Raw genomic sequence first — 23,740 nt, forward strand, 5'->3', positions numbered from 1 at the left:
GCCCTACACATCATTATCTTAAAAAAGGATTTTATAAATTAAATGAGATTCCTTTGTATCTAAATCCCTCCCTGTAACCATGAGGCTGGGGCTGCCAGGCGCGTGATTTTGATAGATGCTAATGAGAGAGAAGCCGCGCGTGGGCTTCGCAAATTGATTGGGCGCTGCTTCAGCTAATTCGGTGGCTCGCTAAACGGTTACGCACATTGGCGCGGTTTGTTGATGTGTACTTTAGTGTGTTTTAGGCAATTTAGAAACAATATGTGATACAGCGAGATGATTCTTTCAATATTTTAATAAGATGTTGGCGTAAAGCTTGATCGTTGAAATGGCCATAGTGCATTACAGAATGAAGTTCAAAACTCTCAACTTAACATTAACATTAGTGCTAAATTCTTACCAATTTTCAATTTCTTTTCATCTCCCATCGATGTTTGCACCAGTCCAAATGTAAAAGATGAACCCGAAATGTTTCTTATCACTTTATTCAATCAAAACCTTGTTTTCGATTTTGGATGCCGCAGTTTTATCGGCGAATAAATTCTATGTGAACGTTGGCAACACTCGCCGTAGTGCGGAAGGCGCCGGCGCAATTTATGCGTCACTGACTTTGTTGCTAGGGTTACCAAGTCTGAAAATTGGGTAAAACATTTATGCAGGTTCATCATCTACCAACCAAAGAGCATAGAAGTTGCTGCTGTTTTGGTAGCTCCCTGCAGCGATTGTAATTTTTCCAGAGTGTATTTTACTCAGTTAAGTTTAGTATCTTTGAAATTGGTAGGGGGAGTTGGGAGAATTGATAAAATTCATAATTTGTTCCTAGTTTTCGACAACCCTACGACGAGATATGATCCAGCCGCCTGTGCTGTCAATAGCACTGATACATTCTGGCGTATATTAGCTCATTATAACGCGATTAAATACTCTGGAGAAGCGCGTGATTGTATTTTTGGACCACTGATAGCGAGTAACTAGCAAGGATCAAAGAAGCTCTATAATTTGAGATTATTACACGTAAGCGATTAGATAAATAAAACCTAATAAAATTTTGTAAAACAACAACGATGATGTGTTTTGTAATGTAATTTTACAATAACAAACGAATGCTCCTTTCCAAACGTTAGTAGGTCAGTCGGCAGTCGCTGTCACTCGTCGTGTCAGAGACACGTCAGCAAGAAGCAAGAAGGCTGGCATGCAACAATAGCACAGTGTACGCATGTAATAATACCTACTACTTACGTAGGTGGTCCTTCTAACACAATCTTCCCAAGTAATTACAGAATGAAGGCCAATATTATCAAGTTTTTGGCCTAAGCGAAAATGTTGACTTTGGCAAGATCGATGGCTGCGATTGAATCGATCTTTGAGCGTTTGTTTTGTAATTTATGGACTTCGCTGTATGTCATTTTGTTGAACCTTAATGGTAGGAAATTGTACACATTTGTTGTGCCAAATTGTACACATTTGTTTTTCAAAAAACGGATGTTTTCACCTCGTAATTTTTCAAACGAGAAAATAATTCGGAAACAGCCAATCAATTTTAAGGTAATTGCTCATTTCCAGTGGAAGCTCCGTGGGAGCCCGTAATCGGTCGGAAATCATTATGGCGGATGCTGTAAACAGAAAGAAGTCCAATATTACAAGTACTTTCTGGGAATCGAAATGATGAATCATTGATCGATAGATTTCCTTATTTTTTCTAGTGATATTCTTTTTTCTCTTTATTTCTGATTCAATTTTATGTATCACCCAAGGCCTATGATAATCCCGCGTTCTATATCCTTCATTTCACTGAAATTCTGCCCCCCTAGACAAAATGCAAAATGTGACCAGTTTTTATGTCGAAAGATGGTCAAAAAGCCTTTTTTTCTGTCTAGACCCACTGTTCTGTATAAAATAAATTGCAAAGTGGTCCATTGCTTAGCATTTATCGAGATAGTTTTCCTCAAAAACTACATATCTGCATCCAGAAATAATTTAAATACCGAGTAAAACTTACAAACAACGAGTATTGAATCCGGGTCATCGGGTACTGCGGACAAGTATATAGGTCACTGGGCGACCACGCGACCGACGGGAATAGTAGTTGCTATGCGCACGCGTCGCTTTTGCGACAAAACGGCGCTGCATTCGAGGACATGCGAATTAGTCTCTTTGTTACTCGCTTTGTTATTATAGTCTATCCAATATAGCTTGATTAGAATGACGGCTGTCAAACGAATGTGACTAGTGATGGGTATGTTTCGTACGGTTCACATAGATGTATCGATAAGTTTTCGAAAAAATGATATAAAAAAATGCACCCAATTTTTCTTCATATCTTTATTCATAAAAATGTCAATTATGATTTAAATTTAAAGACAGTAAAATTTAAAATTCATGTCAAGGGTGTACAACCTAAGTCGTAGTCATTATCATCAGTGTTCTTCAGTGGTTTTTTCCTCTCGCTAGAGGGCGGTGGGCATCTCTTCTAGAGCAACGGTGCTATGAATACCCAAAAAATTACCGGTGATTGATTTCCGATGTTTGATTGTTTAAGAATGAAATGTTTTTTGGTTTTTAATAGTGAACATTTAGAAAAACGTATAACTTGACTTAAATATGTTAAAAAATTAGTTAGAATTTTTTTTTGTAAAATATGTTAAAAAAATAGTTTTAATTTAATATGACATTTGTCGATATGTCCCAACACTAACATTTTTGTAACTCGAGATAACCTTGTAGAGACGTCGTTAATACTCTAGCTTGATTTTTATAATTTCGAATTACTACTTATTGGTGTAATTTAACGCTGCATTTACACGAAATTATCATTTTTATTGGAAGCACTGTCGTCGAAAATATTGTTTGTAGGTCAGACGTGAATTATTTCTTGTCCGCTAATATTTAGCTCTCATTGAACGCTACTACAAAGTTATGTCGTTACTTTTGATGACAGCTGTCATTCTAATCAAGCTATATTGGATAGACTATATGTTCTTTATTTCCATGTGCAGTGGTTATGTTGGTAGTCTTTGTGGTTGTTTCACTTGTCGTTAACAGCCTGTTCAGGTAGAATGAGTAATCGATTATGTAGGATTCTTTTATCTTTATGTTAACCGTGTTTATGTGTCACGACAATCAGTTGCTTTGCAGTCCACTTTATTATTCGATTTTTGTGTAGAAAATAGAAAATAATTGTGTCGCCATAACAAAGTTGGACTTCAAATCAATTCAAAATGATGTCGCTCAGAATCACATCTGTTCACTACCAATGAATCCGATTACGCAACAGCAACACACCGCATCATAAACATCAGTTTTGCGTCTGACCCGAAACAATGTCGGGAACACAATAAAACATTCTAGCGGGTGATAAATTTGCATCTTGGAAAGGGGTCGACATGTTACGTAATGGACGGATTGGACAAAGAATAGCGTTGCTTGTTTATTCTTTCTATATGGATATCTGCAGCTTCTACTAGAATATCCACTTATAGCGTATGTGCTATTCTGATGTACCTATAATCTAAGTAACATTGAAAGTTTCAACAAAATCCAACCAACAGTTTTCGTGAAGGTTTAGCAAACATGCATGTTCACAAACTTTGTCGTTTGTAATATTTTATTAGTATAGATGGCACAATGAGCTCGGGCGAAATGGAACGATAAAGATTTTCTGACAAAGGTGCACACTGACTTCTATTGTTAAAATCCGCAAGAGCTTTGAGGTCAATCTTACATATTTAAAGTAATAAGTTTTCTTTTGTATAATAAAGCCGTTTTTACAAAAAAAAAAATATACGTTGTTAAAATTATTCCTGCCCTTTCAAGTTCACCGGAGTCTTTTAGGGTATACTATTGGGACCAATACATCTTCTTGTTTTTATTTTTCTAGAGAACTAAATCTTACTCGTACTATGATGTCATACTAAACAGTAAGTTATCCAATATCATAACGAAATAGCTTTGGAAATTATGTAAGGCGTGAGGCCAATACCTAATTTATACAATAGATTAGTCGATAAGATACGTCGAATAACACCAATATGCCATAGAATAGTCGATACACAATACCCAATTGAGATAAAGCATCAATTGGACCAAGCCAATTAAAATGGGATTGACCCACATACAAAAAATTGGGTTCTCCGACTCTACATTGCCAAGATGAAGGTAAGACAAAGGCTATATTCTTGACAAGGGTTAAACATGCATTTTAAATTATATGGTTAAAGTATTCTGAGAATTTATAGCATGTTCAATATTTTCCAAGGCGTTTCATGTCAGTAATTATTGTTATAATTTTGATATTCAATGTATTGTGTACCTTTTCTAGAATATTGAAAATTACTGTAATGGTAACAATGTTTAAAGTTTGTTGATAAAAGCAAACAAATCTTACGTAAAACGTTCGGACGATCATTTAAAACCCAGGATTAATAACAGTAAATAGAAAACAGCTCATCGGAAAATTTTGTTTACAAAATAACAACTAAATAATTAGAATGTCATGTCTATTTGTAAATAAGTCAATATATCTGTTACTGTAAAAGCTCGAATTGCAGTAAATCCTAAGATATTCCAGTATAACCTAAGATCTACCAATTCCTAATGGTAAATGTCCCAAAAGGTTTGCGATTCGAACTTTTACCACCATTTCGTTGGTAAATCTTAGGATTTACATTAATGGCACGGTAAATGTTGAAAAACAAAACATGTCATAACGTGCTCAGGGCATCTCATCATCAGAAATTACTTCAATTGGAAAAAATCGAATCTATCTTAATATTGACGTTGCCCTCTTTGTATTTCTAGTCGCTCACTTAGTAATGTAGTCGCACGGACAGAATTTTAATATCTAAAATGGATTGAACATAACCCACTTTTTGTAAGCTCGTTCTGCATTTGATTATTAATCAATATTCGTCGGTAGTTACTTTAAGTTAATTTTTCGCTTACTCAAATTCATACCGCTCAAGTTATTAAAACAGTTCGATACCTCTGGGCTCAAAGGTCGTAAAGGACAAAGTACGACTTTTCAGGAGAAGCAAAAAACGATTTTTTATTTTTTATTTCGACAATAACTTTTTTGTTTTTTGAGTTATTAAAATATGACCTAAGAAGAAAGTGCTTAGAATTCACAGCATTTTCCGAGGAAGTATTGAAAAACTGGACTAGGGCAGTATTTACTGAGATAAATTTCCTTTACGCCCTCAAAATTACAATAAAAAGACCTTTACGCCCCTCAAATATTCGTCCTAGGCAAGTTACTCAGGGCGTAAGTCTATTTTTATTTTACAAAACTACAAAATCAAGGTAATATAGGACAATTTACAGAGTTTTATAGGTTTTCATAGGTCGTAACGGAACACCCAGGTAAGGTATTATGCAAGGGCAAATTGATAATTTAGCTTAAATATTTAATGTTTTATGGTATTTGATATGTAATATACCATTTCTTCGCATATTTTTAATGAATTATAGTATTTTTAATGAAATAAAATGATTTTTCGTGGCTTCAAAATTTAATGCACACAATTTATGTAACTATTATTTAAGCAAGCAGAAGTTTTGATATCTTTGAACTAGAAGATACCATTTCCGATATAAGAGCGATTTTAGAAAATAAATATTATGACGTTTTTAAATAAAACTTCATAATAATGTCTACTTTACACAAAAAGCCGAAACCAATTTTATTTTATTTATTTATTTAATCATTATTATTGTTTCGAAAAACTACAAATGGCGGACTTAATTCTATAGGGCAGTCTGTCAACCAGTTTACCTTATGATACTGCAGATAGGATAGAATTATTAAGGACAAACGAAAACCAAACTATGATTATTCTAAATTCTAAATAGATTAAAACATTGTTATTCATAAAAGCTTGAAATTATGTCATTGTACTTGGTACAAAAGTAGAAATATTAGGTAAGTAAGATTACAAGTAGGAAGTTTTTCATTCCAGTAAAGTACATCCACTTACTTTACTCTTACATAATACAGTTTTTAAAAGCCAATTATTTTTAATTTAAAAATATAACTTCGAAAAAAAGTGCATTCACGCTTTTTAGTACATTAAGTCTCAACTGACACTATAGCACATATTTTCCCATGTTAAGCGTAAATATTTTTCCTACTAGTTATACTTTATTAGCTGATCCAAATAATTTTAGAAACTATACTTAATTATTTATAATTGTTACAGTCAAAACTCAAAAGAACGTTAGTCAAAATTACTAGGAAATCATTAAAAACAATTGTAAAGCGTAGCATTTGTGTTATTTATGCATACAAAACATACATACACTCGAAAAAACATAACCCTCCTTCTGCAGTAGTGTAATAATGACACCTTATGGTACTACAGTAAGGTGACTTCTTTTTCTCATCTAGCTTTTTCATTTTTCAAATTTGTATAATGACTATCCTAACTTAATTAGGTAATACGTTATTTTATAGCATGTTTTCATTGTGTTAAGTCATCTTTTAATTGTCTTTTACCTGACAACTACCTAATTTCGTCAAATATAAGAAATAATAAAAAGCATCACCCGATGTGAATAGATGTCATCATTTTTTAATGTACAAATATAATCGTTACACTCTAAAATAGTTTTATTACACATTTTTAATGATTTTTTAGTTCTTTCGTTTGTTCTAAACGCATATACTTAAATACAATAAGAAACGTCTATAAAATTTACCTACTCAGTTGTTTTAATATCCTCTCTTTGTAGATTTTTAAAATATTTGTTTAGATAATCTAAGGGCGTAAAGGACAAATTATTTAGACTTTGGTATGAAAATTTGGGTTGTATAGGACAATAGATTATACTACATGTACATTATACGCCCAAAAATTTGTGTTTACTTGTTCTTTACTACCATGCTAACTGTACTAAAAAATCAAATGGTATTTACATCCCAATTTTCACGATGAATTCTGTTTAGCTTATCAAATATGATGGGTCGTAAAGGCACTTTTTTTGAGAATTTCGACAAACTAAATATACAGATCGATAGAGAATTAAATTCTGAGTACAACTGTATAAAAAACTCATTTTCGGTATTTTGTCCTTTACGACCTTTGAGCCCAGAGGTATCGGTATGTCATCATCAGTCGCTAAGTTATTTTTTATTTGATCGTTTTATAATTCCCCATTAAGAATTATTACTCATTGTTTTATTCCTAAAACCAACATCTACCAGCTGACAGAGGTAAAACCTAGCATATACTGAATTCGAATGGTAAAAGCTCGAAAAAATTGTCGTATTTTCAGAAATACTTACATTTACCAACTCATGTCGGTAAATCCTAAGACTTACACTTAAATCTTAAGATTAACCGTAGTTCGAGCTTTTACAGTAACATATCAATTGTCAAGCTATTGTGAAGTTAGAATCACACATCAAGATTGATTTTCATTCTAAATATACTCATAGGTACATCTATTGGCAAGGTCGGAAAAAACCTATAAATAAATCAATCTGCACAGAAAGCACGTGCAAACATAAGAAGTAATTAATTAACACGTTGAGTGCGAAACCAGGTCTATAGACCTTGTGTACGTCTCGCTTACCGTGCGGCTAAGAAAATTATAGTCTTCCTTGTCGTGCGGAAGGCATAACTTCAATTGGGTCCGGTGTAAGAAAGTGATGAATATATATCTATGATGTATTCTTAAAATAGTATCTAATGATGTACCTACCTTAATACCAGGTTTTTAGACCTGGTACCGCACGGAAGTAATAAAATGTCTTCACAATGCGAAACCAGGTCGAAGCACCTTGTACCCTGCGCACCTGGTACCGCACCCCACGCTAGCTTCGTGCAGCCAGTGTTGCCTCGCATTCGTAAGAAACGCACATGTCGATAATATGGCGTCAAGAGAAACAAACAAAATCAAAACTGCAAATCGATTATAATTTAATTTGCTACACGATTTATTGCTAATTTAAATAATGTTTTTCGTGACAAACATTTGAAGTTGTAACTAAATGTTATTAAATAATATGTTTTCTATAAATATAGCTTATTTAAGTATTTATGCACGTATGTCTTATTTGTAAAATATTTAGACTAAATTATTAAAACATCTTTGTTTGTTACTTTTTTAAATTTTTATTACAACTTAATTTAAACTATCGATATTTGTATTTCACATCCCTAGAATACCCACCAGACTTCCCTACTTCAGTGCGGCACCGGGTGCATAAGCCTTGTATTTTGAATATAGCTATAATTTTTATACTAAACAAGTTATTCACGAACGCCTTCAGGTGTATGTCAATAAATGCATTGTTATTAATATTCAAAGAAAAAAAACACAATATCTATTAACATGAAGCCAAAAATAAAATTAATGTATCTTAAATATTACAAGGTCTTTAAGCCTTGTGCCGCCACAATGTAAGTTTTAATACCAGGTTTACTGACCTTGTACCGAAGGAATGGAAAGTATTAGAAAGTTACTGCCGCAGCAAAGGTGTTAATGAATTAAAAATAGTACCTAGATAGGTGTTATGCAATGAACATTTTGTTTTGGTTTTTATTATGGGTAAACCTGGATTAGGTAATCCGAGAACTTATACCACATCGTTAGTGTGTTGATGATAATCCAAAAATATCCAAAACAGTGCCTGTAGAAAATATAGTAGATCACAATTAGGAACTTCACTACATCTTTAGTCCTAATTAAGTTAAACAGTCAAATCTAAAATCTATAACGAAAGTTACAATAAAGAATTAAAGAGACAGGTAAAGATAAAATACGAAATGATGATTCAAGAAAAGGGCAGGCATAAATCCTCGTTACATTACATTGAAATGGGGTGGAAATGTGCTAACATAATGATTATGAAGATTTATTCGCTGGGGAAAGTGAAAAAGAGCATGTGTCGACCTAAAATTGTCGCGCTTTTGAAGATAATTAATTCTGACTTTACATACTTATGCCTTGATCTCCATTTTAGCTTCTTTATCAACAGTTTAACTCCTAATCTGGGCGTTTAAGCCAGAATGCTGATATCCCGCGGTTTCGTTAGAGCGTTGGCATCTCACCAAATGGAATAAGGGGCTGAGTCGCAAAGTGACTTAGTTTCCTTATCCGATGTGTTTTATGTGTTGTGTGACCCATTTTTACGCTTTTAGGATGTAGATGCTAAGCGGGTTTTACATTTTTCCGCACTAACAAGATCCTTGGATTGTAAACGATAAAATGTTTGCAACCTGACAGTTCAGGGATGGGATTTGGCCAAAATAAGAAATGGTAGTTAGTTATGCCAGACACGTCGTTCTACAGTAGTTTGCCAGTATGGTCGAATATAAGATTTGATTTATAATTTCATTTTAAGTAGGTCCAATTGGTATTTGTAATGTTTATAAATTATTGTTTAGTAAAGGCAATGATCGAATGCTGAGATTCCAATGGAAGCGACCAAATTTCATAATTTGGTTATGCTAATAATTAGCAAATTATGTGTTACCGAAAAAACTTCATATTTTTGTAAAAATACTTGAATTTGGTTTTAAAACAATTGTCAAATAAAATTTAGCAACAACAGTGCGCCATCCCAGTTCGTTTGTGTAAAGGGATGGGTCTATAACTGTCTGATTTATTTCGTTTTTTGTGTACCATTCCAGCTTTGATAGTAGTGGCACAAAATAGAAATAGTATTTTGTGGTAGTGGCGCGTTTGGCCGAGGTCCAAGCAAATTGCTATGATAGATTGATACAAGATCGCATGCGCTAAAGCCGCTGAAGTGTCGGAAGAACGTTCTGTCGAATTTTTATCGCATCGTTGTGTAATTAACATCACAAAGGAACGAAGTCAAATGATTACGAATGTTATCTTTTCGCTTCTTTCAAGATTTTTTCTGCGGCTTTTATGATACTTGTGTATAAACGAAAAACAAGTCTGAATAGGCTCCTCCACCTTCATGGAACATTTTCGATATACTTTTGGTAGTTTTTTGAATCACTTCTTCTATCGTGTGGGGATATGACATAAATACCAATGACCTTCACTGGGAACTATCCGAATTGGAAATTATGCGACATCCAGATCACATAAAAAAGATTTATGCTTGATCATGAAATGTCATTGGCAGAATTAGGTGTAGTTTCTTGAGTGCTGCCAGAAATATAGTCACAAATTCATCGAACGATGCAACAGCTGAGCCTAAACTGAACAATACGTGGGTCTGCTCTAACAAAATGCAGAAATAGACAAAGTTAAGGCCAAGGTGTGCGCTTACGCATACGAGCGTCACGTCTCCCGCTTCCGCCATAGTTCTTTATACATATTCTCTACCATTCTTTATTGCAAACAGGATGCGGTGGCCATAGCAGATTAGCGATTGTTGGCATAACACGCTGTCGTGTTTTATTTACAAGCGTTCATATTTACAAATCTTCGTGTTTGTGTGTATTACTGTACTTGAGACCTGTGACCCAATTTCCGGAGTTTGAGGATGATTTTGCATTCATAAATGTAAATTTAATAGTGCCATTGAGTTGATCTGATGATAAAAGATAATAGAATATTGGAAGTATGAAGTCAAAACAACTTGAACATAGTTTGATTTACGAGATTATTATATTAGTAATCTCTACATGGAAATTGACCATCCATGTTCATAAATTTTGGTTTGTGAAATTCATCGCAAACGCGAAGAGTATTATTGACTTTTCTTAGTAGTTCCAGCGATACCATTAGTCTTGCCTTCTTATAAAGTTTGTTCCAACTTTCTTTGAAATCGTAATAAAGGCAAAACTTTCTTCAATATGCAAGTTTCATAGTTTTCATTCATCGTAATCGTCATTATAAGTTTCAAACTTAGGTAAGGGCTTAACTGCTACGTGTATTTATAGGTGCCATTCAAAATGATCTGATAGTACTATAGTAGGTATTTGGGATTGAATCTACTCCCAAGTGCAAATCCATACATAGCGTCATCATTCCAGAATATTATGCCTTAATCCATGGAGGTATTAGCACCTCCATGCCTTAATCTGTCTTGTTATACAAAAATAAACCTTTGTCCTTTTAACCAACTTCCAAAAAGGGGATATTCTAAATTCGGTTGTATGTTTTCTTTCAGACAAGTGCTCTCCCACATAAAGAACATCCCCGAGCTGATAGTCCTCGGCCACGAGTCTCCCACAGTCAGACGGCTGCCCATCTTCTCCATCATGGTGAAGCACCCTCGAGGAACCTTCCTCCACCACAACTTCGTCTGTGCAGTCCTGAACGACGTCTTCGGGATCCAGGCTAGGGGAGGACTGAGCAGCAATCTGAACTACGGGTCAGATATTCTGGGGATTGATGACCAGCTCTTGAGAGAGTACGAGAAGTTACTGGATGTTGAAGCGTGAGTACTTTTAAATTTTCATTGTATGCTTTTTGTACTAGAAATTGAAAAAAAGGGTCTCAAATAAAATTAACCTGTCTGGAATTTCAAATGGTACCTAATTTTATTACAGAAAGTGAGTTTACTGCTCATATTTTTGCTTCTTAAAATACTCGTAGAAACATGAATAATTTTCATTGTAAACCACACAAGGTAAACAACACCACAAGTTATAACACACTCGTTATGTAATAAAACACGAAACACATAACTTTGAAAACCAGACACTCGTGCTAATGTGTTGATACTAGTAGTTCACATTTCCAATTTATCACAGACCAAAATAATCCAGATGTGGTAATTCATAATCTGTTAATGATTTTGCGTCGGCCATTAAAATAATAATCTAATCTGAATACGTGCAGTTATTATGGCTTTTTGGCATGTTTGATACATTTTGTCTTAAAATATCGTTTTGCAACTGCCAAGTTTCCAAGATTGTACGTAAAATTTTCCCAGCAAGAGTAAACATTATAGGATGATGTTTATGTACTACGAGTATCATCTCACTTACCTATTTCTATTAATTAAATTCTTTACAGACAAAGAGAAATCTCGCGAGTTCGGAAACTAAGCGACGTGAAGGCACCAGACGTTCCAATTTACAATGAGCACCTCCGACCAGGATTCTGCAGGGTGTCTCTCCCTTTCTTCATGTCGGAGAGCGAGCTGGCCTTCGTTTTGGAGGCTTTGAAGATGGTCGCCACCGAAGGCTGGAAGATACTGCCACAGTATGTCGTGAACCCGCAAACAGGACAATGGAGGCACCACACGTGCTCCATTTTAAGAGACAAGAAATCTTTGTATTCCCTGAGATTCAATGATGGAAAAGTCACATCTCATGAAAGAAGAGTTTCTGGTAAGTTGTTTATGGAAACATTTGGATAATGATAACTCAATGTGCCATTTATTGGGAAACAGAAACTTTAACACTTCTTTTTTGTACAGGACCCGGCATATTCCCCCAAACATACACGGAATGCTTACAGACTGCAAGAAACCTCTTCAATAGAGCAAGAAAGCTTGCCATGAAATGCACAACAGCTGAACCCGAAGTCACATTCAATCCTCGCATAGACTATTTGAGATGGTTCATGCTGCCAAAGGAAGCGCACGACCTTTTACTCGGACGATCGGCTAATGTCAAACATATTGTGCCATTTGACCCGTCAGGGTACACAGGGGCGAGGAAGAGTCTATACATCTCCAGGTCTTCCATTACTTCCTCCCCCACACTAGGGTCATCGCCGAGACATTTCAGCTTATCAGCTATTGATGATTGCCAAATATTTAGACTGAAACAAAAACAGAAGTTCTTCTCGAGAGAATCAAGTCTTAAAGAAACGCAAAAAGAAGACACTATGTCACATCCAGTTCAGTTTGCGCTAGGGGAATCTGTATCGCCCCTGCGTCTCATTCCTTCTGCAAGAAAACCAATGTTAATGAGATCCAGGTGCTACAGCTTAGGCTCTGATAATCCACCAGTAGCTCTGAGTGCGCAAACTAAACTAAATCTCGGTCTCAAAGAAGCCAGCCCAAATAATACAAATGAAAAAGCAAGCATGTTTTGCAACTGTGGAAGTCAGACTGATCTCCAGTCCTTAGACGACCCAATGATCTCACCCGGAAAGGCATTCTCGTACAGCACCCAGAGCAGCACGTCTGCTTCGGATTGTAGTCAAGTGGGACGAGTTTCACCTACAACGTCACTAACCTCACAAACATCAGAAGATATTCAGGCATACGTTAAGGAAATGACGAGAGAAATTGCCACTGAAATCAAGTCTGAAATACGTGAGGTTATCTCTAAAGTAGACGATATTTTAGAGAACTCAGATGCTCTTGAACAGTCGAATGCAAGCATGACCTCTATATCTAGTCAAAACGAAAGAAATTCGGTATCGGTCATAGATGTAGCGGAATATTTGATGGGCATGTCGAGAGAAATGGCGTCGGAGGTAAAACATGAAATCCGAGAGATGGTTAATCAGGTGGATGAAATGATATCTCCAGATTATAATGGCACAAGTTCCAGAAAGAGTTCACCACCTCAGAGAGGTAGAAGAAGAATAGGGTCTGGGCCAGAATTAGGGTTAGATTTGCAAAGGGCACCGCAAAGCTTGCGTAAGTGTCCGACTAGTCCAGTGCTTCCGACTCAGTTCATGAATGATGAAGATTCTCGATTGAAGCGGTCTCCAAGTCATCAGTCGCCAAAATCAGCGCAGCGCACTCCTTTACACGAGACCTCTGGACCCAACAGTATCTCCTTTAACTCGAGTGAGACTTCGACGCCTGACACTATTATTCAAGTAGTGACAACGTCACAAAACTCTCCAGTTATGCCCAAATCTTCAAGTTCCAATAAACTGTCAGACGAAGAAACCAGTTGCAATGATGTGACGTGCCGACACTGCTGTATTAAAAAGACTTGGTGCCAAAATCCTTCAATTAGCTCTCAGGACAGCGGTATCAATATGACATTCACTGAGACCGACTCATATTTGGACTTCGGTAAGTAACATAATTGATGCTAAGCAATAAAAACAATTTAACAGCGCAATTTATTGTTTGTGCCGATTACGACACGCGTTTTAGCTTCAAATCAATAGTCTTTCATTAAATCCAGTTTTATACAGTTCGCGTCCAGTTAACAAATCGGGCCTTAAAATATACGACATATCTATTACAATCAAGGAAATCACTGGCTGAATATTCCTGCTTCAACAGATCTGAACCAGATACCTAAATAAGATCACGATTTTTAAATATTACCCGTTTAATATGGACTTTTAAAAATTGTCTGAAATAAAGAATTTTTATTTTATTTCATTTATTTAAATTCTTGTTATGTTTGCATGGTATTTCAGTAAAATGGAGAACTTCCTCAGATCCGACGACGAATAAGGCGAAGAAGCCCCAAGGGCGAATTCGGATTTGCCAGAAATACGAGAAGAGCGAGGTGCCAGACATAATCGAGGGGGTCCCCGTGTGCTCCGGCGACCACGTCCGGCAGAAGAGGTACGACGAAACCACTGACTCTGGCAAAGTTGCTTTCCAAATCCCAGACGAAACTGAGAGGCCAAATAGGTGAGTGTGCTCTAACAAAACTAACAACTAAAGTCACGGATTTAGTTATTTGTTGTAGCAACTGTTTGATAACTCATTTATTAACACACAGTGTAACTAATAAATCATATAGAATTTGGTAATTTAACGTCTGTAATTTTACGAACAGCGGGAAGTTACCACATAGTGACATATTGCACTTGTCCTGTCATCTGCAGCACACGTGTTCGTGCATTTTGAGTTAGTTACAAAAACTGACCTCCAAAAAAGCAGAGGTCAACACACTCCGTAACATTTTGGTCTGTCTAGAACTTGGCAAAATCGTCGTTTAAATTTGAATAATAATCCGTGGGAGGGAACGGTTTGGCAATTACTCAAACATCTTTCTTGGCTATCATTTTTCACTCGGCCCATTTTTCACAGTGACAGCAACCGTTGTTGGTAATTAATACTTAATAACCGTTTATTCCCTTGAAACTGAGCTGTTTTGAAATATTGTCATTTGAAAAGGACCGTAACAATCTGTCAAAAATATCCTATTGGACCACTGCGCCACAGCACCGTTGACTTTATTTACTTATTTAATATCTACCAGAATGGCCGTCTTATTTGAACAAAATTCATAGTCACTTGTGCGAAAGTGATGACTTTTAACAGTATTGTTGTTCTGTGTGCCTACCATGAGTTTACGTTAGGTGAGCTCGCTAGCGAATACGTCAAAAAATTATATGAAGATTTTATTTCTTGAAAGTAGCCGCTAGGGGCGCTGCACAATATGTCATATATTTAAATGTCATTTTTTTACGCAGTCGCTAGCGAGCACACCTAACGTAAACTCATGGTAGGCACACTGATCACGTAAACTCAAGTTAAATATGTTTTCAAAGCACCCGATTCAGTCATCTGTGTATCTGACCTTCGCACATTTGCGTCATTCTGGCGCTGGTGCCACATTAAATCTTTTAGAATATACGGCGGAACTATGGTAGTTAAAAGTATTCGAAATAGCTTCATTCGCAAATAATGTCAGACATTATGTACAATTCTGTTTAATCGAATGCATCTTTGTTTGAAGACAAGCGCAGTTTCAATCTAATTTACTAAAAGATATTTTTTATAATAAATATTGACGTCATGGTAAACGTTTTTGTTTAAGCAGTTATTATCATCGATGGGAATTTTAGTCTCTACGACTACTGCAGTAACACTATCTAATTTACCGGAGACAAGAATTTTGCCTAAACTCCCTACCTGGCTAGATTGGTTTTATAGCCAGGAGATCTGATGTCGCATATCCCCTAGTCGCCTCCTATGCCATCCACAGGAGGAGTGGAGATTTTATCAACGAAAAAATTCCATTGTTCTAGATCGGTGACAACATCAGCAGACCTGAAGAGGTGCAGCAGGTCCTCAAACGCGTCTTCCAGTTGCTCAGACCGCAGCTCACGATCGAGTGGGTATGGCACCGACCAGCGCGTGTCCAGTGAAGACCATTTCTATGAGAGAAGGTGAGATACTGCTGGCACTCGGGCTTTTGGGTTTCTTAAAGATCAGGGGAATCGGATCGACGAATGTAGCCAGAATCTACAGCTTGACCTCCAATAAAAGCTCTGTTATCTTGGGGTATTAGGTTGAGTTGCTATAGCCTTCAGCTAGAAGGCTCCCCTTAATCTTGTCATCATTTCTAATGCGATTAATTTCTGAACTTCGGCTTCCACCACTTAAATATAGCTTCTTGAAGCACTGCAGATCCTAAATGACGTTTACTTGACAAAGTTATTGTTCTTTTACAGCGAGTCTGAATGCCGTTTGCTTAAAGAAGAATGTGAATGGGAGGAGGATGACAGCAGTGCGTGCAGCGACACCTCCCTCACAGACTTCACCATCGACGATGAGGGCAAGTGGCACTGCCCTCCTAAGGACATTTGGAAGGCTACGGTTGAGGTTAGTGTCTTACTGGATTGTTCAATGTTCAAGACCAATATAAAAATACAGAGAAAAAAAGGGACTTTTCCATTATCGTCTACCATAATAGGGATGCCTACATGCATAAGTACCTAAAGTTTTTCTTAAATATGCGTCTGTTTGAATAATATAATATTCCATGTACTTAGCTCTAGCTCTATTGTTTTTTGTAGACAATTGGTAAGATTAAAGCTAGCTCTCCTCCACGGTACCAGTCAACTCCTAGGGTGTTAATATTGGTATTTTTTTGATGCACCAACTCTCATACTCTTTCCAGGCAATCCACGAGTTCAACATGATAAGGCCAAGCGACAAAGTCCTGGTGTGCCTGTCAGGCGGCCGCGCGTCCATTGCGTTGCTCCACACCATGCATCAGTACCAGTTCTACGCTAGGTCCAAGGGAATCCACTTCAGTATCGGTAAGTTTCATCAGTCATTTCTAATCCATCAGTTGTTGAAGTTAACGGTCTGCTGTCAGGTTAAAGTGCCCGCATCATGTATGGACATTAGCGGCAGACAGAACGCAGCTAGTGTAAATAATTTTAGTAAACTGACAACAGGGCGACAACCTGAAATCAGTTTTATATTAGTGGCAACGACTTTAGCCATTGCCAAAAACTTCGGATGACTTTGATACCCGATAGCCTTACTCCTGCCTGTGTAACTTTTCGGTTGAATTCCAGTATAGTTCCCGATATTTCGATATTCGAGATTTGTTCCCAGAAAGGACTCGTCAAATAAGACGTATTGTTAGAGAAATAATTTGAAGTTCTTGTGTTGAGAGGAAGATAGTGTCAAGATACTGAAGTTAACTATTATTTTTATTACAGGCGCATTGTTTGTGCACGAAGACAAATCAGATATGGACCCTCGATACCTGATGGCATACTGCAGAATGCTCGGGGTCAAATTCATCTATGAAGACAAGGTGGACGTCGAGGGTACACAACGTAAGTTCATAAAAATGATCATTTTAAAGTTCTTGTTCTGGCAAGTTTTCAGATTTAGAGACTTTACGTATATCCAATAACTAGCGGCCGCCCGCGACTTTGTTCGCGTTGGTCCCGTTTTACCCCCTTAGGGGTGGAGTTTCGTAAAATCCTTTCTTAGCGGATGCCTACACCATAACATCTACCTGCATGCCAAATTTCAGCCCGATCCGTCCAGTGGTTTGGGCTGTGCGTTGATAGATCACTATGTCAGTCAGTCAGTCAGCCGTACTTATACATGTTTTTGAAAAGCAAAAACAAAATTTAATTGGTGTAGTGTAGGTAGAATAAACTAAAATTGCTACTGAATAACAGGAAATGATAGTCATAAATCTGTATGAATATTCGACATTTCTTTATGCGCTAAACAGATACGTAGAAATAACTTTTTCATCACCAATAATACAACGAAAAATTCAAACAAAAAGACACGATAATTCTTTATATTTCGCTGTAGCACACTCTTTCTCGTCGCATCTCGTATATTTCGTCGACTGTGTTTAACCTCGTGTCTCAGGGTGTCCCAGGGTAGGAGGTGCTATAACTAGCGGCCACTCGCGACTTCGTACGCGTAGATCCCGTTTTACCCCCTTAGGGATTTCAGCCCGATCCGTCCAGTGGTTTGGGCTGTCCGTTGATAGATCACTATGTCAGTCAGTCAGTCAGTCACCTTTGAGTCATAATTTAGATATGTCATGTTCGTTCATGCCTTGTTCACTCCAGGTCGCGGAAGCTCAGGCAAGGTATCAGAGCTGCACCGCTGGGCGTCGCACGGCGTGCGTCGACGCGCGTATTCGGCGGCGCGTGCGCACGGCTATGGTGTGGCGTGTGTAGCCCAGCCTTTGGATCGGGCAGCAGCTGCTTTCCTGGCCAGTGCCTTCCATGCTGGTGCGCTGGCTACGGTCAAAGCACATTATCGAGTCAAGTGAGTTACAATAAGGTTTATTTTAATATGTCTGGTGATTTTTCATTGGTTTTGAAACGTACTCGGCTACGGTGAAGCGTGTGTAGCCCAGCCGTTAGACCGAGCTGCTGCTACGTTCTTGGCTAGTGCCTTTCACGCTGGTGCACTAGTTACGGTCAAAGCACATTATCGAGTCAAGTGAGTGCAATAGGGGTTATTTTGTTTTCTGACCTCTTTGCAGTCCTTTCACTGAAGAGAGGACAGAGACAGATGCCGGAGAGTCTGAACTCCACCTGTCAGGTTGAAAGTGACTGTGCTTCAGAGTGACTCTTTTTTCTTGGTGTTTATCACGTTTTTGGAACTTAAAGGTACACATTGAACCAGATTGATGGATGACTAGGAACCCGTTATGGTCGCAAGTAAACCGTGAATGGACCAAAATCCTTAGCTCATGTTTTAGGAAGGCCTATTAATGCAATTGGGAACTTGTAGAGACGGATAATTGTTATTTTTTTTAAATTTTCACATTCCATCCACCTTGCAAAAGAAGAAAGAAAGAAAGAAAAGTATTTATTCGATGAAAGTAGGTAGCTACACAGCAAGATAATAACTAAAACTAGACAACAGAACTAGAAAAGCATGTTTTGATGTGTCGATTTTTTTTACTTAGACTTTCACCTCCAAAGAGTAATCCGACTTATCGTTCCAGGGAGCACGACCTGCGCATCATCAGGCCGTTCATCTATGTGCGCGCGCGCGCTTTGGACGCGTTCGCGCGCGCGCGCGGCCTGCCCGACTTCCGTGCGCCGCCCGACCTTGACTCCTCCCCTCCTGACAGTCCCACCAGCAGCGACCATGGAGAGAACAGGTTGGTTAACTATCTTTAAATTAAAGAGCCTTAGGAATTAAAGAGGTGAATCCCTTTTATCAACTGACGCGGTAGAATGAGCGAGAGAGTTGATGTGTGGATTCCACACGAGATTTGTAGTCGAAAAAATGACTAATTCTTGTCTTTTTTATCAGAACTTGTGTTTCTTTAATGAAAAGACCGATAGTTAGCGAGATAAGCATTTATTATTCGGGTTCTTACACAGACACATCTTGTTCGTACATAGCCGGAAGATGTGGCACTGAACATGAATTTGCTACTCTCTGCAGGTTGTGCTGTTTCATTATACTGTGTTCTTGTAGTACCTCTATATCTGCGGCCTCTGCCTCGTCCTCGGCTTTTGCACTCGAAGGATTTATGCCCTTTTTTATGGCATGTATAGCATTTGATGACAAATGAAGATTGTGGTTCTGTGCTACTATATTCCCTCTTTATCTCATTGTCAAGCAATCTAGACTTTACGAAGTCGAGCCTTAGCTCTTGGTTTACCGTTTCCATTGCTGTTATTATTGCGTTGAATTCCTCTCCCAATCCAGTTAAGAGGTAGCTGATTTTTTCATTTTCTGCAATTTTCTCTCCTGACACTTCTAATTCTCTTATAAGATTGTCGAAATTGGCGAAATATTCTTCTAATTTTCCTGTATGTTTCAAAGTCAATAACTTTCTTCTTAGGCATATTTTTGATATGACCGTGTTTCGTTGGAATGTGTTTTTCAAAACTTCTAACATTTCTTTCGCGCTTGTGCTTTCTTTTATCAGGTTTAAGTGTTGGTCTGTCACGCTTTGGACGATGATACTTCTCGCTTTTGCATCCATGAGTTTCATCTTCTCATCACAGTCTACTATTTTCTTTATATCCAAAACTTCTGTTAGACCTTTTTCTGCGAGTATGCATTTTATCCTGAAAACCCAGTTGTCGTATGCCCCTGCACTCAATTGCGGTAGTGGCGTGTTACTACTTGACATCGCCATTTTTATATTTCACAAATCCGCTTTTTCCCGAATAATCTACAATTAAAACTTTCCCTAACTCTAACTAACGGGCGTCTGGGCCCATAACCTATCAGAACTTGTGTTTCTTTAATGAAAAGACCGATAGTTAGCGAGATAAGCATTTATTATTCGGGTTCTTACACAGACACATCTTGTTCGTACATAGCCGGAAGAGGGAAGCACGTTCTACCGGAAACAGTTAACTTTTTAATATTTAATACACTTCCAAAGATAATATAATCCTAACATTTTTGACGTGAGTGATGAATTCACTTTGTATTTACCCGACTGCGCCAGAAGGAGGGTTATGTTTTTTGTAATTTATCTCTTTAGGTTCTGAAACCAGAAGTTTAAAAATTTCAACTATGAACTATCTATCTCGAATAAAACTAGTTCCTATCACCAAAAAGTCAGCTGCCCTAAAAACCTTTCCCTTCAGCAACAAACGCCCACAAAGATTAGATTTCTATTACTCTAACTACCCAAACAATGAACAATATTCTTTAAAAACTTAATATCCTTTCAGCAAAGAGCCAGCACACATTGAGTGCTCTGTGTCTGACCCGTGCGGTTCGTCGAGCAAGATCGCGAGCACGTCAACCTGCGCGCTCGCGAGCACGCTCGCCGAGCCCCTCGACTTGGCCCGCAGCCTGTTAGAGTGCCAGGAGCGCGTTCACCCGTTCCTGTTCGCGAGCCTTAAGAATGCGCTTCATCCGTTGATTAGTGCCAGGTAAAGTAGATCTTATTTTATTAGGAAAAGACACTAAAGTATGGAAAATATATAAAAAAAAAAATCGAATGCTCGCAATGTCCGAACTCAAATGATTGCTAGCTAAAATCTGCTCGATTTGAGTTAAGTTTTGAACACCTTTTCGTACATTGAACCGAAACTTAGTGTCGAGTTTTATTTTATTTTTTGGGAAAATGAGTTTATGCGTTAGTGTCACAACTTGCCCATAAAGTGCCTGATAGATGATAGCATGTTATTTGTTGGATTAAATACAACTTTTATAGCATTATAGGTCAGGCACCAGTAAAACTAGCAAGTTCTTAAGTTACACAGGCTTAACATAAATCGATATTTTCAGGAACATCGAGAAAGATCTGAAAGAGCATAGACACAGAAAGAAGTCGGTGATCCAAATGAAGAACGGAGCCCCCGTCTACGATTCAGAAGAAGGAACCGACGAGGAACCAGTGCCATAAGTAACTGACTTTGTGAAATGACACAACACTAGCCCAGCAGTGGGCATTTGAGACTTGAAGCTCAACAACGCCATAGTAAGGATAAAACGTACGGACGAAGACTTTTAAGTAAGCTACAAATAAGCTGTCAGAACAAAAATTGTGCTATCACATCGATTGGTGTGGATAAACAAACTATCACTCATATTCTTTGGTGACTAATAAAACGTTGTAACTAAGTATTTGCGTGCGCATTTTAACATGATTTAAAATTGTAACCATTGCTATGACACAATTTTTATTCTGAACAACGTGTCTAGGAGCAATAAATACTTAGAAATCTTCGTCTAAGGATGAATAATATCCGATATTTTTACATTTAAGACATGAATGTTGACTACAGAGAGTTGATATTTTTATGATGGTGAAATGAAGATGGAAACAGAATATTTTAGGTTTAGATGTATGGTTGTTGCATTTCGCTACTATTACAGCGAAGAATGTTATGAATTATAAATTCAACTTTGTAATAAAGGTACAAATTGTGTTACGTTAAGAATTTTACTGTAACTGTGGTTCAATGAGAAATGAAGGAGTGAAAGCACTTGCATGAAGAATGTTACGTGCATGTTATTTTTATATTTTATACTTGATTACTGATTGAAAAATAAATTTATTTTACTGGGTGTTTTGTTAATAAGCAGGTCAATTCTAGAGTAGTCAGCAATACATATTTTTTATATCAGAATGAATTACTTACGTTTTGACCTCTTAATTTCAGCACCCAAGCTTGCATCCATGTATCATTTAATCACCTAGAATTTGAAATTGGCGGCTCTTGATATCTATGAAGCTAGAGATCTGGCAAATTAAAAAGAGTCTGATATTATGGTTTTCATTGGCCTAATCTTTAGTTGCTTAGCTATTGGCCTAATATTAGTTTTTTCACTTGAAGAAAGTAGGAGTCCCACTTCATAGTGAGTGCGAACATGCACAATAGGTATATGTTTTATTATTGTTGTCAATTTCTTAATTTCTATTGTGCTAGTTTTGTTCTAAAAATGTTTAATTTGTTAAACAGACCAATTTGTGATTCCTCAGTGATTGTTTTGTTTGTATTGAGACCTTGGGCTGTCGTGATTACAGTCCTGTGAGCATGTGTGAGTGAGTTTATATTCTGTATGCTCGGGGTTGCCATATTGATTAAATATTAAACTACTAATTATAATTATTGTTTAATTTTGAATAGTTGTGGAATTGAAAACAAAGTGCATTTGTTACAGTCTGCTATGAATATTAATGTTAGGAGTTATGATATTCGATGTTACTGTATTATGGACGTAAAAGGCCGTAAGATTAGAGTGTTGTATGGTGACATTTTAGAAATCTACTATTTATTGTGTCGTGTTGTTCGTAAACAGAATTATGGATTAGTTAGATAAGTGTTCATGAAATTCAGATTTTATAATAGATCTGTGACAAAGAATATTACTATTTTGAGGAATATTAACGGTCTATTACTATGGTGTTACAAGATATAATTATACTTTAATGTTGTACAAGTTTTCATATAAACTAAACATCAGAATGGTTATTTATGTATACAATGGTAGTAAGTAAGATACCTACAGTAGACTATATGAAAGTTATCATTGTTAAAAATTATTAAGGTATTTTATTCAAGTTGCATAAATTGTATTTTATGTGATGTTTAATGATTTTTACAACGATTATTTGCGATTTGATGGGAGAGAGCATGTTTGTATGGCAACATTGGCAGTCAGGTTTTGTTTAAAAGCAAATACAACGAAATATGACTGTCAATGTGTGGACTGATTATGTTATGTTTATTTTAGCCTTTTTACTCATATTAACGAATGATTTCAACTTATTAAAGTTGTTTTTTTATAATTCTTTGTTTCATTTTCTTGTGATTTTTAAGGATGGCAATTATTTTTGTATTGCTGATGTTTAGAAGTAAGCTCCTATTGAAGTAGGACTAAGTTTAGAATTAACATGAAATGTGAATCAAAGTCCCATTAATTGCTTCCATTATAATTGTATTCATATACATTTTGTCGTATTAAATAAAGATGGAGTTTTAATAAATGAAGATTGTTTCATTTACTTTTCCCTACAGCAATTAACTATTGAATACCTAACTATTATTAATTTTAGTAATTTAGTGTTGTAAGAATATAAATCACTGATGAAAATTTCGGAGATGACAAAATGGCGCCACGAAATTACCCCTAAAACTGATCCTTATTTATAGGGAAAAATAAAACTCTCATTGCAGGTTACAATACACTATAATATTAATAATACACTACATATTTATGTTCGTG

At 36.8% G+C, this 23,740-nt stretch overlaps 1 protein-coding gene across 3 annotated transcripts in view; it reads left to right on the forward strand.

The window, feature by feature from the left end:
* Window positions 1-23,416, forward strand: part of LOC114361819 (uncharacterized) — a 101,121-nt gene extending 77,705 nt beyond the window's left edge. The window contains exons 6-17 of one of the 3 annotated variants that reach the window (XM_028317010.1): window positions 11,093-11,362; window positions 11,944-12,260; window positions 12,350-13,912; window positions 14,269-14,488; window positions 15,835-15,975; window positions 16,261-16,411; window positions 16,710-16,851; window positions 17,263-17,382; window positions 18,145-18,346; window positions 19,035-19,193; window positions 20,734-20,937; window positions 21,296-23,416. In XM_028317010.1, coding sequence (XP_028172811.1) covers window positions 11,093-11,362; window positions 11,944-12,260; window positions 12,350-13,912; window positions 14,269-14,488; window positions 15,835-15,975; window positions 16,261-16,411; window positions 16,710-16,851; window positions 17,263-17,382; window positions 18,145-18,346; window positions 19,035-19,193; window positions 20,734-20,937; window positions 21,296-21,413 — 3,607 coding nt within the window. In that variant the 3' untranslated portion in view covers window positions 21,414-23,416. The remainder of the gene's footprint in view (window positions 1-11,092; window positions 11,363-11,943; window positions 12,261-12,349; window positions 13,913-14,268; window positions 14,489-15,834; window positions 15,976-16,260; window positions 16,412-16,709; window positions 16,852-17,262; window positions 17,383-18,144; window positions 18,347-19,034; window positions 19,194-20,733; window positions 20,938-21,295) is intronic. The other 2 variants (XM_028317027.1, XM_028317020.1) reach the window with 2 other exon arrangements.
* The last annotated feature ends 324 nt before the right edge of the window (window positions 23,417-23,740 follow it).

Source organism: Ostrinia furnacalis, unplaced genomic scaffold, assembly GCF_004193835.3.
Source record: "Ostrinia furnacalis isolate ACB-3 unplaced genomic scaffold, ASM419383v2 OfSCF0375, whole genome shotgun sequence".
NCBI classification, from domain to species: Eukaryota; Metazoa; Arthropoda; class Insecta; order Lepidoptera; family Crambidae; genus Ostrinia; species Ostrinia furnacalis.